This window comes from Chlorocebus sabaeus, chromosome 18, assembly GCF_047675955.1.
Source record: "Chlorocebus sabaeus isolate Y175 chromosome 18, mChlSab1.0.hap1, whole genome shotgun sequence".
Lineage (NCBI taxonomy): Eukaryota > Metazoa > Chordata > Mammalia > Primates > Cercopithecidae > Chlorocebus > Chlorocebus sabaeus.
This window is the reverse complement of record NC_132921.1, coordinates 56,467,706-56,483,884: the sequence shown is the minus strand read 5'-3', so window position 1 is coordinate 56,483,884 and position 16,179 is coordinate 56,467,706. Positions and strand designations below refer to the sequence as shown.

General features: G+C 41.1%; 1 protein-coding gene across 1 annotated transcript in view; it reads right to left on the bottom strand.

Moving 5' to 3' along the window:
* Nucleotides 1-15,173: 15,173 nt before the first annotated feature.
* Nucleotides 15,174-16,179, bottom strand: part of KCTD1 (potassium channel tetramerization domain containing 1) — a 95,650-nt gene continuing 94,644 nt past the window's right edge. Inside the window, 1 exon segment of the mRNA XM_007974393.3 lies at nucleotides 15,174-16,105. Coding sequence (XP_007972584.1) covers nucleotides 15,947-16,105 — 159 coding nt within the window. The 3' untranslated portion in view covers nucleotides 15,174-15,946.

Sequence of the window (16,179 nt, the reverse complement as noted above, 5' to 3'; positions counted from 1 at the left end):
TTGATGGACATACTAAAGGGATAGAAAGGGAGGACGTAGGGATTTGTAATGCAGGGATCTGGGTGGAAAAGCCGTAAGTGTGCCAGCTTCCTCCTCTTTGTCTTGGTGGGGGCTAGTGCCAAGTGCAGAACTGGCTCACAGTAGGTGCTCAGCAGCTCTGAATGCATGAATGAATGAATGAACGAACGAATGAATGAGTGATAGCCTATTCCTGTGGGTTCACAGCTGTTGGGAACACCCGTACCCAAGTAATGCTGGTGAAGAGGCTGGCATCACCCGGGAGGGAGAACTTTGATGGTGTACTTCAGGTCAACAATGATATCTGTGACTCGGGTGAAGTTGGACAAGCCATGCTCAGAGAATTCTCAGACGACTCAAGACTTGAAGGAGTGAATAGCTTCCTGGACGACAGATGGAAGAACCCCAAAGCATCCAAAACACCAATTCTGTGAAATTTCATGGGGAATAAGGGCCAGTTCTTTCTTTGGTTATAAATGATCAGTTGCTCAAGGCAAGGGGGATATCTGGCTTGATCAAACTCAAGGTCCAGGTGGTGTCTGCTTCTTAGGCTGAACTAAGTTGAGTACAGTGTCCAGATCAAGAGCATTTTAGTTGAAGAAAATGGGGCTGCTTAATCTGGTGAAGAAAGCAGTAAGGACTGATTAAATAAATGCCTTTCTTCCTTAGTGGAGGACAGTGGACCCAGAGGAAGAGCTGTTCGGGCAGCAGAGGCACCCAGCGTGATGATAGCAAGCTCCTTGTCAAGGTAGTGATGGCTGACCTGGTGAAGGGTGGTGCTTCCCACATTCTTTCTTGTTTGTTCCCCACAACAGTCTTCAGGTGCATTTGAGGTGGATGGCAGTGTGCTCTCATTAGCTAAAGAAGCTGGGCCACTAAAGAGTGTTTAAGTGACCCGCTCAATGTCACATAGCTCAAGGAGCAGAGCTAAGCTGGAACCCAGGCATTCTGAGTTCCAGGCTACCCGTGAAAAGCATTGAAGGAGAAGCTGGAAAACTGTGGCGGGGACTCCCGTGGGATGCCATAGAGGTGATTCCTTCCGTGGGAGGGAGAAGGGCTACCTGGAAAGATGCCTAGCTCCTAGTGTCTGTGACTTTGACGAGGTCAGAATGTCAGTCTCTGCTGCAAACTCTCTGTGTCCCTGACTACAGACGATGAGAGGTGGTGAGCAGTTAACATTTTTCCTGCCTGTATGCCCTGCACCATTTCTGAATGAGTTACGTCATTTATGCAACAGGATAATTTAATGAAGTAGCCACTTCCGCCGTGTGGAACACTACGTTCTGATACTCAGGGCTGTACTTCAAGAGTTGTAACTTCTGGATTAATTGCAGAATCAAGCTTTCATTTATCTGAGATTTCTTAATCAGCAGGAGTGGGAAATCAGACACACGTTTAACGTGGGCTAAAAAGCACTCGGCAATATAACAACTAAATGCAACGTGTGATCCTGGACTGGGTCGAGTCAGCAAACAAAACAAAACAGCTTTTAAAAAAAATATTGAGCTCACGCCTGTAATCCCAACACTGGGAGGCTGAGGCGGGTGGATCCCTGGAGGTCAGGAGTTTGAGACCAGCCTGGCCAACATGGCGAAATCCCTAAAAATACAAAAATTAGCTGGTTGTGATGGTGGGTGCCTGTAGTCCTAGCTACTTGGGAGGCTGAGGGGGTGAGAATCGTTTGAATCTGGGAGACGGAGGTTGCAGTGAGCCAAGATCCCGCGGCTGCGCTCCAACGTGGGTGACAGAGCGAGACTCCGTCTCAAAAAAAAAAAAAAAAAAAAAAAAAATTATTGGGACAATTGGGGAACTTTGAATATTGACTCTGTGTGTGTGTGTGTGTGTGTGTGATCACATTGAGAGTTAAGTAGAAGCATGTTCTTGTTCGTAGGCGATTTTGTGCTGAAGTACTTACGGGTGATTGCTGCACTGCTTGCAATTTACTTTCAAATAGTTCAGCAAAAACGATAGGCAGGGACCAGGAGAGAACAAACGTGGTGAAATGTTAACAACTGATGAATCTAAGTGAAGACTGCATGGCGTTATTTGTACTGTTGTTTCAACTTTTCTGCAGGTTTGAATATTTTAAAATGAAAGCTGGGGGGACATGGTTAACACTGAAATAGAGGCAAATTTCAGGAAATAGTTTTACTGTATAGTAAGTCTAAAAATGAAAAGCTCCAGTGGTAAGTAGGCAAGTTGAGGCAAACCATACTGCCTCTTTTCTTTTCCTAGCAGTGGAAAGCCAGAAAGCTACAGAATGAAACAAAGGCTATTTTGTGTGGTAGATGAACTCATTTATCAGCTGCATTCAGACTAGAAAGGCAGAGGCAGAGATCAGCCTGTTGAAGGTTCTTTTCTGCATCCCGTCCCATCACTCTGATTAACCCTGTCGTGACTTCCCAGTGTTTATCCAGGAGGCAGCCCTATCCAAAACTTGGATATAGTCAGGATTCAAACATGCAGCTAGGCATAAAACATCTTTGGAATACGAGCCATAATGACTTTTGTTTTTCTGGCAAATACTTTTTGTTTGAAGGAAGTACAGAATTTAAGAATCTATTTTAAAAAATACTTTAATGTTGAAAAGTCAGATAATTTACCAAATAAAAAAGTAATGTTTGCCTTTCTAATTCATTACAAATTTACTACAGTTCATCTAAGAGCAACAAAATACAAAATTCTTTACGAGTAAGTGCTGCTGGAAAGTGTTTGGGTGGTCAACGTGCAATTTGAAAGGTTATTCAGCTTGTTAGAGACCCATTTATGGATCAAGGAAAACCTTATATAAGCCCAACCCGGTTGTCCATCTGGTGCGCCTCATTCAACTCCCAGGAGACAACTTGGTGTGGACTTGATAGCTGGCCAGATCTGGGTTAGAATCTGGACTCCTGTAATTTACTTATTCCTGATATTGCCTATCTGTGTTCTCTTGCTTTTCTCCCCAGTTTGGTTAGAGGTTTATCAATATAATTAATTTTCTCAATAACCCAGCTTTTCATTTTATTGGTTTTCTCTATTATTTTTTCTTTTTCTATTCTGTTGATTTCTATTCTGATCTTTATTATTTTTGTTCTTTTGCTTACCTTGGATTTTCTTTGTTCTTCTTTCTCTAGTTTCTTAAGGTTGTTGATTTGAAAGTTTTCTTCTTTCCTCATGTAGATGTTTAGTGCTATAAATTTCCCCCTAAGTACTGCTTGAGCAGAATTCCATACATTTTGGTATCTTATATTTGCATTTTCATTCAATTTGAATACTTTCTAATTGCCCTTTGATTTCTTCTTTGATGGGCTACTTAAAAACATATTATTTAATTTTCAAATATGTTTGGATTTTCCAGAGTTCTTTAATTCCATTGTGGTTAGAGAATTTCTTTTGTATAACTTCTTTTAAATCCATTGAGATTTGTTTTATGTTTTTAGAGTTGTTCAAATCTGTATTTTTACCGAATTTCTGTCTGTTTTTCCTATCACTTCTTGACAGAGTAGTGTTCAGATCTCTAATTATACATGTGATTTGCCTATATTTACCTGTAATTTACATCAATGATTAGTTTGTGTATTCTAAAGTCCTGTTATTATGTGAAATGAAAGGGCTAAAAGTATGTCTTGTTGACCCCTTTATCGTATGAAATGATCTCTTTATTTCTGGTAATACTCTTTGCTCTGACGTCCACTTTGCCTGATATTAATATAGCAACTCCAGCTTTCTTTAGATTAGTGTTAGTTTGGGATATGTTTTTCTATGCTCTTCCTTTTAACCTATTTTTTTAAAAAATTGGAAATTGATTTCTTTTAGGCAGTATATAGTTGGGTGTCATATTTTTAGCCAGTCTGACGATCTTGTCTCAATGGAGGTGTTAGGCCGTTTACATTTAATGTGGTTATTGGTATGGTTTTGTTTAACTATATCCTCTTGCTAATTTTTACTTTTCCCATCTGTATTTTGTTTTGTTTTTCTTCTTTTTCTGCCTTCTTTTGGATAAAACGAGTACTTTAAAAAATAATTTCACTTTATTGGCTTCTGTTGCATTATTTTAGTAGTTGCAAGGTTTATAGTATTATCTTTAACTTATCACAGTCATTTGTCAAGTGATTTGATATCACGTAACATATAAGAATCTTATAATTTCATTTCTCCCTTCCAATATTGTTACGAATGTTACTTCTACATAAGCTATAAACTCATGATGTGTTATTTTTTTTCTTTAAATAGTGATCTTTATAAAAATATTAACAATAAAGAATAAAGCCCTTTATGTTTACCCACATAGTTATCATTTTTCGTGCCCTCCATTCTTTGTATAGAAGCTGATTTCCATTTGTCATCATTTTCTGCCTGAAGGACTTCCTTTAGCATTTTTTATAGAGGAAGCTGCTGGTGATATAGTCTGTTAGATTTTGTCTTCCTGAAAAAGTTTTTATTTTACCATTGTTTTTGAAAGATAATTTTACTTTGTTGTTCCAATGTCTCTGGCTTGCATGTTTCTGATAAGAAATCTGCCGTCATCCTTATCTTTCCACCTTTGTCCATAAAGTATCTTCTCCCTCCCCCACTAGCTGCTTTTAAGATTTTTTCCTTATCATCGGTTTTAAGCAATTTGTTTATGATGTGTCTTGGTGTGTTTTTCTTTACACTACTTTTGCAGAGCTCATTAAGGTTCTTGGATCTATGAGTTTATACTGTAGATGTTGTCAAATTTGGAAAATAGCCATTATTTCTTCAAGTATTTTTCTGTTTCCCCCCTTGACCCCTTGAGGGAGACTGCAATTACATGTGTATTTTTAGGCTGCTTGAAGTTACTCCACAGTTCAATATGCTCTGTTCATTTTGTTTCAGAGTTTTAAAGACAAGACTCTGTGCTTCATCTTAGGCAATTTCTATTGCTATTTAATATTATCTTCAAGTTCACTAATTTTTTGTAATCTGCTGCTAATCTCATCAGGTGAGTGTTTCAGACATCATAATTTTTATTTCTAGAAATTTGATTTTGTTCTTCTTTATATTTTCCATGTCACCATTTAACATGTTAAGTCTTTAGCTCCTTGAACATATAGAATAAAGTTTATTAACTATTTTAGTGTTTTTGTCTACTGATTGTATAATGTCTCATCATTTCTAGGTTGGTTTATTTATTTTTATTTTTATTATTTTTTTGAGACAGAGTCTTGCTCTGTTGCCCAGGCTGGAGTGCAGTGGCACGATCTCGGCTCACTGAAACCTCTTCCTCCTGGGTTCAAGCAATTCTCCTGCCTCAGCCTCCCGAGTAGCTGGGATTACAGATATACGCCATCATGTCCAGCTAATTTTTGTATTTTTAGTAGAGATGGAGTTTTACCATGTTGGCCAGGCTGATCTTGAACTCCTGGCCTCAAGTGATTCACCCACCTTGGCCTCCCAAAGGGCTGGAATTACAGGCATGAGCCACCTGTGTTGGCCTCTGGGTTGATTTAGATTTATTTATTTTATTTTATTTTTTACTATGAGTTATATTTTCCTGCTTCTTTGAATGCCTGGTAATTTTGAAAATTAGAGGCCAGTTGTGAATTTTACCTTATTGGGTGCTGAATATTTGTGTATCTCTATCAATATTTTTTGACTTTGTTTTAGAATGAAGTAGAGTTACTTGGAAACACTTTGATCCTTTTTGGGATTTGCTTTTAAGCTTTGTTAGGTAAGATCCGAGCTGTGTTTAGTCTAGGGCTCATTTCCCTCCAGCACTCCAGCATTCTGAGTATTCTAACCAATGCCCCATTCGTTATGAGGCTTTCTACTCTGTCTGCTGAGAGCAGGAACTATTTCTGGTCCTGGGTGGGCTATGGGGATTGCTTTCTCTCATTCTTCTACGTAGCTTTTCCCCTAGGCTTGAGTGACTTCTTCCAACACATGCACTGATCAGTACTCAGCTGAAGAGTCTCTTCTGTTCTTCAGTCTTCTCTTTCTCCATGTATCTCTCCCTTCTCCATTGCTCTGCCCTGTGAATTCTACTTGCCTTGGCTTCCCTATGCTACCATCTCCATCTCTTCAACTCAGGGAAAGCATTAGTCTCTGTATGGGTTACCCCTCCCTGCAACATGGCCTGGAAACTTCCTCAAGGCAGTTAGCCAGGGCAACCATAGGGCTCACCTTGTTTGCTCTCCACCTCACAGGCCTCACTGTGCCTCATATTCAATGTCTTGAAAATCATTGTTTCATATATTATGCCCAGTTTGTGAGTTGTTTCAGGAGGGAGAGTAATCTGTTACTTCATATTGGCCAAATGTGGAACTCCTGAATGACTTTAGATTAGGCAAAATCCAAAGTAAACATCAAAAGAACCAAAGTGCTTAAGGGATTTAATATTACTAGTAATTGATTCTCTAATGTCAGTTATTATACTTTACATTAATTCTTATTTAATTTAGTGCTTATGAGTAGAAATAAGTTCTCTAAGTGTTGGAGCGAGGAACGTGAAACCCATACTCTGCCTAGTTCTGCAAATAATAGACTTCAGTTGTGCATTTCATCTGTCATCGACAGTCATTTAGTTAGCACTTACTAGGTGCTAGGACATAAATAAGTCAGATGTCTTCCACTGAAGATCTTAAGGATGGCCATTAGATTAGTAAGCATATACATGTAGATATTTCAATATTAAGTGGTAAGTATGATAATAAAAGTACAAATCGGGTGCTTTAGGACCATAGAGAGGGTCACCCATCTGAGGAGCACATGAAAAGGTGGTGATGGGTAAAGAGGGTCTTGAAGGATGAGTGGCAAGTGATTAAACAAATAACAGGATAAATGTATTACAAAGCAGGGAGACTCAGAACAATATGACATATAGGGCATGGTGGCTCATGCCTGTAATTCCAGCATTTTGGGAAGCTGAGGCAGGAGGATTGCTTAAATCCAGTTGAGTTTGAGTTATGGGGGAGACCCTATTTCTTTTTTTTTTTTTTTTTGAGACGGAGTCTTGCTTTGTTGCCAGGCTGGAGTACAGTGGTGTAATCCCGGCTCACTGCAGCCTCTGCCTCCTGGGTTCAAGTGATTCTCCTGCCTCAGCCTCCTGAGTAGCTGAGATTACAGGCATGTGCCACCACGCCCAGCTAATTTTTGTATTTTTAGTAGAGATGGGGTTTCACCATATTGGCCAGGATGGTCTCGATCTCTTGACCTTGTGATCCACCCACCTTGGCCTCCCAAGGTGCTGGAATTACAGGCATGAGCCACCGCGCCCAGCAGTGAGACCCCATTTCTACACAAAATTTAAAAAAAAAAAAAAATTAGCCAAGCGTGGTGGCAGGTGCCTAAAGTCCTAGCTACTCGGAGGCTGTGGTGTGAAGATCACTTGAACCTGGGAGGTCAAGGCTGCAGGGAACCATGTTTGTGCTACTGCTGCACTCCAGCTTGGGCAACAGAGTGAGACCCTGTCTCCAAAACAAACAAAACAAAAAACAGCAAATAAAAAAAACCAAATATGACACTAAAAGTATTTTGTAGGAGGCCAGGGGTGGCCCCAGGTGAGGCTGAGGGGTAGGTAGAGTTAGATCAAGGAGGCTTGGATGCCACACTAAGGAGACAAGATGATTCTAAACAAGGAAGCACTGTCAGGATTTTAACAGGGGAGTAACCAGGCTGCAATGTGGAGGATGGATTTTAAGGGGTGACAATCTCAATTCTCAACAGGCAAACCAATTAAGATCCTATGGAAATGGTCCATATAGGAGGAATTGATAATATGACATTGGTAAGTGGAAGTAGGGGTGGAAAGGAAAAGACCGATTGAAGAAATAGTTAGATGATACTTTCTGTAGAACTTAGTGACCATGTAAGTATGGGGATTGCAGAAATGGCTCCCTGATGTGAACAGAGAGGAGCATCCTGAACTGAAATAGGAAATCTAAAAGGGGAAACAAAAGGCCCAGTGACCAAAATAAGCTCTGTTCTTGATAGTCCAATGGAAATGCTTGGCAGATCCTACATCTATCATTGCTTATGACACAATATATTGAAACGATGGATTTACATGGCTTACCCTCTTGCCTGACTAAAAGTCAAATGGCAAGGTCATGTCTTATTTGTCCTGTATCCTCAGGGCTGGCTACCCCACCCAAGCTCTGGGAGAGGTCTGCCTGCAGCACAGGTGACAGGAAAGCCATCGATGGTTGAGATCTCCCAGGGAGAGGAGAGGAGACTGAGAAAAGCAGTGACAAGCAAGAAAAAGATATCCACACCTGGGGTAAGAATTTGAGAAGTAAATGACCTGGTGGCCTTGCATTGTCTGTGGCTCTTCCGTGGGCCCTGTGAAAGGCCACCTCAGTGCAGGCCTTCAGCCCCGTCAGTGTCCAGGCAAGCCATTCCCTTTGTATGCTTTTAATATTAACACGAAGGCTTCTAGTGATTGTGCAGAAGTCATCTCCATCCATCACTTGACTAACTTTGCTTGGAAGAAAAGTGGGGAGTGGATGGTGGAGGAGGGGTGTTATTGCAGACTGGACAGAGGCAGGAAGTTATTGGAAGAAAGAATTTGGGGTGTGCATGTAGTTTTTCTCCCACTCCTTCCCTACCTAGAGGAAAATAACTCTGATTTTGATATTATAATGGCAGTAGGGAAAAGATTATACAGGTCAATATTCTGTTTTATAAACACATCTACTATGCTTAAACTAAGAGCTATAACTGAATTATTTTCGTGAATATGCATTCTACTTCGAATTTCAAATTTTCTGTTATTTATGTATTTAAGAGACCAAATATTTAAGAATATGACTTACAGAAGAACAACATCTTAAATAATGTTTTAAAATTTCAAATAAAGAGCAATAATGGATGAAAATTTAAATTTTAGGGGCACATAAGCCATCTGCCTCCCACCATTGCCCCTTCCCAAGCCAGTTTCCCATTACTGCTGATTCACTTAAAAACCCAGCTGCGTCCGATTGCTCAAGTTGCAGATCTTTAGATGATCCTGGAAGGCCTCCTCAAACTGGATTTAACCAACTGATCTTGCTTCTTTTCCAACAAGTGTGATCCTCTGTGACAAGGATTTGACCTTCAGCTTTTGGGACAGGCTTTCCGAGTCAAGTTCCAAAGTTTGAATGGAACGCGCAATACATGTTTCTGTGGCTTTTTCAGTCCTGCTGATCAACAGCATAATTTAATACTTGTACTGTCTGTTCCCTTTTCTGACAAGCACAATCTGATAAACAGATTGGGAGGAGCAGTGCAGCACTGTGTGATTCACACTGCGAATGAGGGGAAAAGGAGAGGTGGAGAGAGAATGAACCTGGAGTCACATGAAATGCAGCAGATTGAGCCCTCTGACGCGAACGTTTCAGCATGTGCGAGGGAGCTTTGTGGTAAGTGGTTAGGGTTATCGATTTACATTCCCCTTCAAATTCGGAAGTTTTGAAATCATTCAGTTTCAGAGAAACTCACCTAGATTAAAATACAAGGGAAAAGACGGACCTATACACCTACAGTAGGCTATTGTTACGGGTGGTAGATGCTATGGTAATTACTTCCTGTGCTCGTTTCTGTTCACTCGAACCTCTGACAGCTTTTTAAGAGGAGGTGTAAGAATTCTGTAGTTGGTGGGCTATTTCCACTGGATTGGGCAGTTTTCTGCCTAATTAGGAAAGGATGAAGGCCCTTGGATTAAATGCCACTTAAGGACTTCCCTGCAACGCCCCCAACACACATCCCCTACCTCCTCCATTAACTGCATTTGGAAGAATTCAATCTGAGCTTCAAAATAGGAGATGCCAACTATTGTTTACATCAGTGAAATCATAAAAAGGCACATCACAAAAGCACACTCAGAAGATCCTTATTTACTGTTCTGAGGCTACGCTGGGGAGCACAATGACATTACCCAGTGTTTTTAATACTTGTCTGAAGAGTCACTGTATTGGGCATTATTAAAATATGGAGTCCCAGGCTTTTCACTTAGAAAGTGGAATTCAGACCAGGCATGCTGGCTCACCCCTGTAATCCCAGCACTTTGGGAGGCTGTGGTGGGCAGATCATTTGAGGTCAGGAGTTCGAGAGCAACCTGGCCAACATGGCAAAAACCCTACCAAAAATACAAAAAACTAGCTGGGCATCGTGGCATGTGCTTGTAATCCCAGCTACTCAGGAGGCTGATGCAGGAGAATCACTTGAACCCAGGCGGCGGAGGTTGCAGTGAGCTGAGATCGCGCCACTGCACTCCAGCCTGGGTGACAGAGCGAGATTCCATCTCAAAAAAAAAAAAAAAGTGAAATTCAGAAATCTATGGGGAGATGGGGTACAGGGGTGGTGGTGGGCTGGAATTATAACTTAAAAAAATGCCTTTTGTGTGTCTTAAGAACAGGCAAGTTTGGAAATCACTGATAGAACCCATGATCAACTTTCATGGATAAAAGCTGCCTGACAGTGATAAAGTCAGACACAATGCATATTCTCAGGGTTTTAGTCTTATATATGAATATTAGTCAGTCACAAATGTTATTAGTAATTCCTACCAGTAGATTCCTACTAATAGTTACTGCAATGCCATTTGTCTAGTGTCTTGCAGTGGAGCACACTGCAGCTGCCGATGCCAGCAAGCTTATTTTTTGCATGGGTTGGAAAGGGAGAAAGAGTTGAGCTCAAAGTATGATTCAGACCTGGTGTATGTGTATGTGAATAAGTGTTGTTTTTGTGATCAGATTATATTATCAAATCAAACTAAAAATTTGCATCAAATTTTGATTTTTTATAAAGCATGTCCTCGATCAACTTAGTTTTTGTGATCTCACATGCAATCCCACCCAAATGGAATTTTTCTAGAGTGTCTAAAATTGTTTTATTTCGTAACTCTCAGAGTTACAAACTCCTAGTTTGCAGACATCTTGTTTGGGCTGTACATTTGAAAAAAAAGAGTTAGCTCCAATATTTACACATCTAGAGATTTCACACAAAAGTCTGGATTCCCAGGTTTTCTAGAAAAATGAGATGTTTAAGTACAAGGACGCTGTTCTCCTATAGCTGCAACCTGCTGGGGTTGAGTAGGGGCTGCTCCTTCGAATACTCCGGTTCAGCTATCTCTTACTGATTCATGTAACTTGCCCTGCCCTTGGAGGCATCTGAGTTTGCCGCCCCAACTCTAAAGGTGATATCTTATTTTCTCATACATCTTTATGTCATCAGGTCTTAGCCTGCTTTGTAGATCATGAATGGATGAATGGGGAAAACAGCCACTTAACTGCCCCTCCCATAAACAGACTGTTCCCGGACAGTCAAGCCTACAGACTCCCTAAATGAGTATCTGCCCACCTTCTGTGATTCTCCAATGGTTCCTAAATAAAGTCCATATCCTTGTCTGGCAGTCAAGATCAGCTCCCCTCTCACACTCCCAAAATCCAATTCCACCTTCCTTTTCTAGCCCATGCTTCCCTCATCCCTTACTATGTGCTGACCCTGTCTTGTGCTCCTCCAGCTCAGAGCCTCTGACCCCCCCCCCAAATACTCCTTCCTTGCAAAGTCTACCCATCTTTCAAGCGCCAGCTCCCCAAGGATGGTTTTTCTAATATCCCCGACTAGATATGATCCCATATGATTGGGCATTTCTAGAATCCTTGGTTTGTAAATAGGAAATGACACATATCCCATTGTGCCTTGGACTGTAGTTAGGTGTGCACATACCTTAATTCACCGCTGGATGTGCAGAGAGCCCTGCTCCTCTCACTCCCCAGAAACCCACAGCAGAAACCATGTCATGGTCACCCTAGTATGAGCAAAGCCAAGTACCCAACATACTGAAGAAGATGGTCAAAATACTTAACTACAGCAGTACATTTCCGTTATAAGGAGAAAATGCTATTAATTAATAATCTACTCCTTTCTCCTATTGCACATAAAAACTTACTTTTTCTTAAATAGTTGTTTTGGGTCCTCCTTATAAAACTTAATCGAACATTAGCCTTAATCATATCCTTTATTTGATGTCTTAGGGTCTTAGTTACTTTAACCAAGACATAGTGATGGATAATACAACCTCCAGTGTGGTCAACGGATTGAATGAGTTAACAGGTAAAGTGCTCAGTACAGGTCTGGCACACAGCAAACACTAAACGGATGACTATTACTATTATGGAGAAACTCATCTAATATTTGGAACCAGTTTATAAGTGGCTTGCCTTATTCTAGTTTTCTAAAATACTTCTTAGAAAAGAGCAGGTCAAATAGTGTAGCTTGTCTGCCCTAAAGATTTTTTATTTTGCTAAAAAAAAAAAAAAAAAAAAAAAAAAAAAAAAGATTATTCCAACTATCAAAGATTCAGGCAACAGTGGCTTTTTTTGAGACAGTCTTGCTCTGTCACCTTGGCTGGAGTGCAGTGGCACGATCTTGGCTCACTGCAACCTCCGCCTCCTGGGTTCAAGTGATTCTCCTGCCTCAGCCTCTGGAGTAGCTGGGACTACAGGCATGCGCCACCACGCCCAGCTAATTTGTGTATTTTCAGTAGAGATGGGGTTTCACCGTGTTGGTCAGGATGGTCTCAATCTCTTGACCTCATGATCCACCCACCTTGGCCTCCCAAAGTGCTGGGATTACAGGCGTTAGCCACCAGGCACGGCCAACAGTGGCTTTTTAAAAAGCAAACTTTTAGCGCTACCAAGGTAATGATTGATTTGGGAAAGGATTACCAATGGATGTTAAAACCATTTGGTGAGAGTGTGTTGAGATACAGGATATTTATAGTCTCATAGCATCATCCCATAGGTAATCATTACTTACAAAAAGAAAAGGCTACCTTTACACTGGGTAATTTGGTGAATGTTACTTCAGCCAAGAGGCCAAAACTGCCGTTAATAATATGGGCCAAACTGAGTCTTGTGATATGATGCACTGAGGACATGTTATCACCTATGTAGTATTCTCGAAACCAAACAAACCTGACTCTACCAATGAGGGACAAATTGGACAAATCCAAATTGTGCAACAATCTACAAAACAGTTGACCTAGACTCTTCCAATAAGTTGATGTCATGGAAAGATCCCCCCAAAGAAAAGCAAGGGGTGGGGGGTATTATTAATAAATGTAATGCGTAATCCTTGATCAGATCCTCTAGGTGCAAAGCACAGCTATTAAGATCCTTTTGGGGACACTGGTGAAGTTCGAACATGAACTTTACATTGAATAATAAGCAGTAGTGAAAACTAAGATTGTGATTCATTCACACCTGTAATCCCAGCACTTTGGGAGGCCGATGGGGGTGGATCACTTGAGTTCAGGAGTTCAAGATCAGCCTAGCCAACATGGCAAAACCCATCTCTACCAAAAAAAAAAAAAATTAGCCGGGTGTGGTGACACACGCCTGTAGTCCCAGCTACTTGGGAGGCTGAGGTGGGAGAATCACTTGAACCCAGAGGTGGAGGTTGCAGTGAGCCAAGATTGTGCCATTGTACTCCAGCCTGGGTGACAGAGTGAGACCCTGTCTCAAAAAAAAAGAAAAAGAAAAAAGAAAAAAGATGATTCAATTATATTTTGACATTTTGATTGACCTGCTCTTTCCTAAAGTATTTTGGTATCTGGGAATCTACATGTTTCAAGACCTAAAAAGGTGAACATTACAAGTGAAATGTTTGCTCCATTGAACTGGATCAGAGTTTCTGTAGAAACAATGTGCAACTGGGATGCGGTCATATAAATAGACCGAAGAACTTAGAAAAGAACAAAGTGGATGCCAGTAGCCAATGTACACCATTCTGTGCAGTATTTGGTTGGGACAATGCTAACTGCACATAAGCAGTGCTGGGTAAACATTAACTGATGATAATAACCAGCAGAGTCCCAAAGTGAGGCCCTTGCATTATTGATTTGAGGAAATTCTGCCTAACGAGAATGGATTGCTAGTAAATCATAGAGCAATTTTATTCTCCTTTCAGTGGGACGTGGATGACTGAGCAGCTGGTGGGAGCAGCCCTGTCTGTCCCCATCTGAGAGAGTGGTGTATTAGTGTCAAATAGGGAAATTACGCAGCAATGTGGAAGCCTGGCTAGCCATCATTAAAGTAATTCAGCGTTTGGGCCGCCTGTGTTTCAGGCAGTGATAGGAGCCATTAACAGCTCACTTTTAGTTTCAGAAGCCAGAGATATTTTCATTACTAGTGTCCTCAGGCATACACTTTTTAATTTAAAAAAAGAAAGTAAGTTCAGGATGGAAATAACCCGTCACCACAGGAATATCTCTGCACCAGAAACACATTCTCGTTGACCTGTCAATCTTACCAACATGCCAGATTTATTTTGAGTGTCTGGAATGAGGAAGAGGAGGGAAGAAAGGTGGGTGTAGGGCTGATCGAAGAATCAGGGTCACTAATACCTTGGAAAAGCTGAGGACTTCATTCTAAAGTGAAATCTCAGGTTTTTTACTTCTCTGGCTAATAATAAAATGATAGTTTTGGCTCTGAGATGTTCCCTACTTTTTGCAAAACCATAATGCCCTACTTATAAGATGCTTTGGACAGGTGTTATGGTAGACTGAAGGTGGTCACAAATGCTTTGTTACTTTCCCCAACAGGAGGTTCTTATTTCCCCCTCCTTGAGTCTGGGCTGGCCATGTGGCTGTTCAACAACAGGAAGCAGCGGAAGTGTACCGTGCCGTCCGGGGCCCAGGCTTTTAGAGAACTGTGGCTTTCTCTGCCTTCTTCTTGGAATCCGGTTACCATGTTGAGGGGCCCAAGCCACACAGAGGCCAACAGCCAAGTATTTGCAGCCATCTGGGTGAGCCATGTAGGACATTCCACACCAGTAAGACCCCCTGGATTGCAGCAATGGAGCAGACTCGTGGAGCAGACCCAGCCCAGCGAAGGCCAGTATCGCAGGTCAGAACAAAATGTTTTAAGCCATTAAATTTTGGTGTGGCTTGCTCTGCAGCCTGAAATAGGTGTAACCAAAAAGTCCGTAAGAAGGAAGATTTACCTTGCTAACCAATGCAGAATAACAAAGCACATGAAATAACATTTGCTGAGTCAGAAGACCACTGTCTGGAACAGGTGATGACATCCTTAGCCTTTAGTAGGTTTTGACTTCAAAACTGACCCTGGCTTTCAAGCCTCTTTTTGATGCTCAACACGGACAATTTCAAAAAGAAAAAATTTCACTTTAATCCAGCCTCACCCCCACATGTGTGTTTCACACAGACCATCTTTTTTAAACAGAATTTATTGTATTTAATACATTATAAAATTTGAAAAATTGTAGGAAAGCAGCAGACTTGAACTGGAGCAATTCTAACAAGGAATAATTCTGGCCCCTTGGCAAAACTGATCAGTTTTAAAACAAAGTAAAGTTCACATCTGTGAGGTGGACAAAAAAGTGTGACTTCTGTACAAACTACATGTAAAATTTCATGTCTAACATCTTTGCAATGTGCTCATGAGGGTTTTTCTGAAGTCCCGCCTGGTCCCAGCCTAAAGAGGGACGTGGAACCTCCATATACAAAAAAACTGGATTCAAGGTGTTTGGTTTTTTTGTTTTTTTTTAAAAAAGGAAAAAGAAAGATAAAGGAAAAAGAAAGAATGGATGGCTGTTGGCAATGGAAACTGTAAGGAGACTGTGTCCTCACCGCTCATGGCTTGTTTATTAGTCAGAGACCTCGGGAGGCCTAGGACACTTCACGGCCATCACAGCACCAACTGCGGCTATCACCTTTTTTTTTTTTCTTTTTTGCATTTCCTACCTTTTGACATATATATATATATATATATATTTATATATTTTTTACACCTTGAGGATATCACTATTCCAATTGTTCCCATATGAATACAGGTGTGGTCTCTATTGGATATAAATGTGTCTTTTATTCGATTTTAGGTCCAGGACTTGGTTTGCTGTTCCAACTGCACAGAAATGTCCCTTTTTTGTTTGTTTGAGTTATTGGTTTTGTGTGTTTTCCTTTTTGCATAAGAAATATGTCCATTTAGTCCAGAGGCTCTTGCTTTATCCGGATGACGGAGGGGACGCGGGGCGTCCGCCTCAGTTCCCGCCGAAGGACGTATTCGCTGAACTGGGACGAGTCCACTCCTCCCCCACAGGAGCCCACGATTTCAAATCCTCTTTGCTGCAACCTCTCAAGGACCTGCGAGGACAAGACAAGCATCCAGTTAGGGGTGAGGTAAATCCTATGGCTACATAAACACCCCAAAGTTTGAG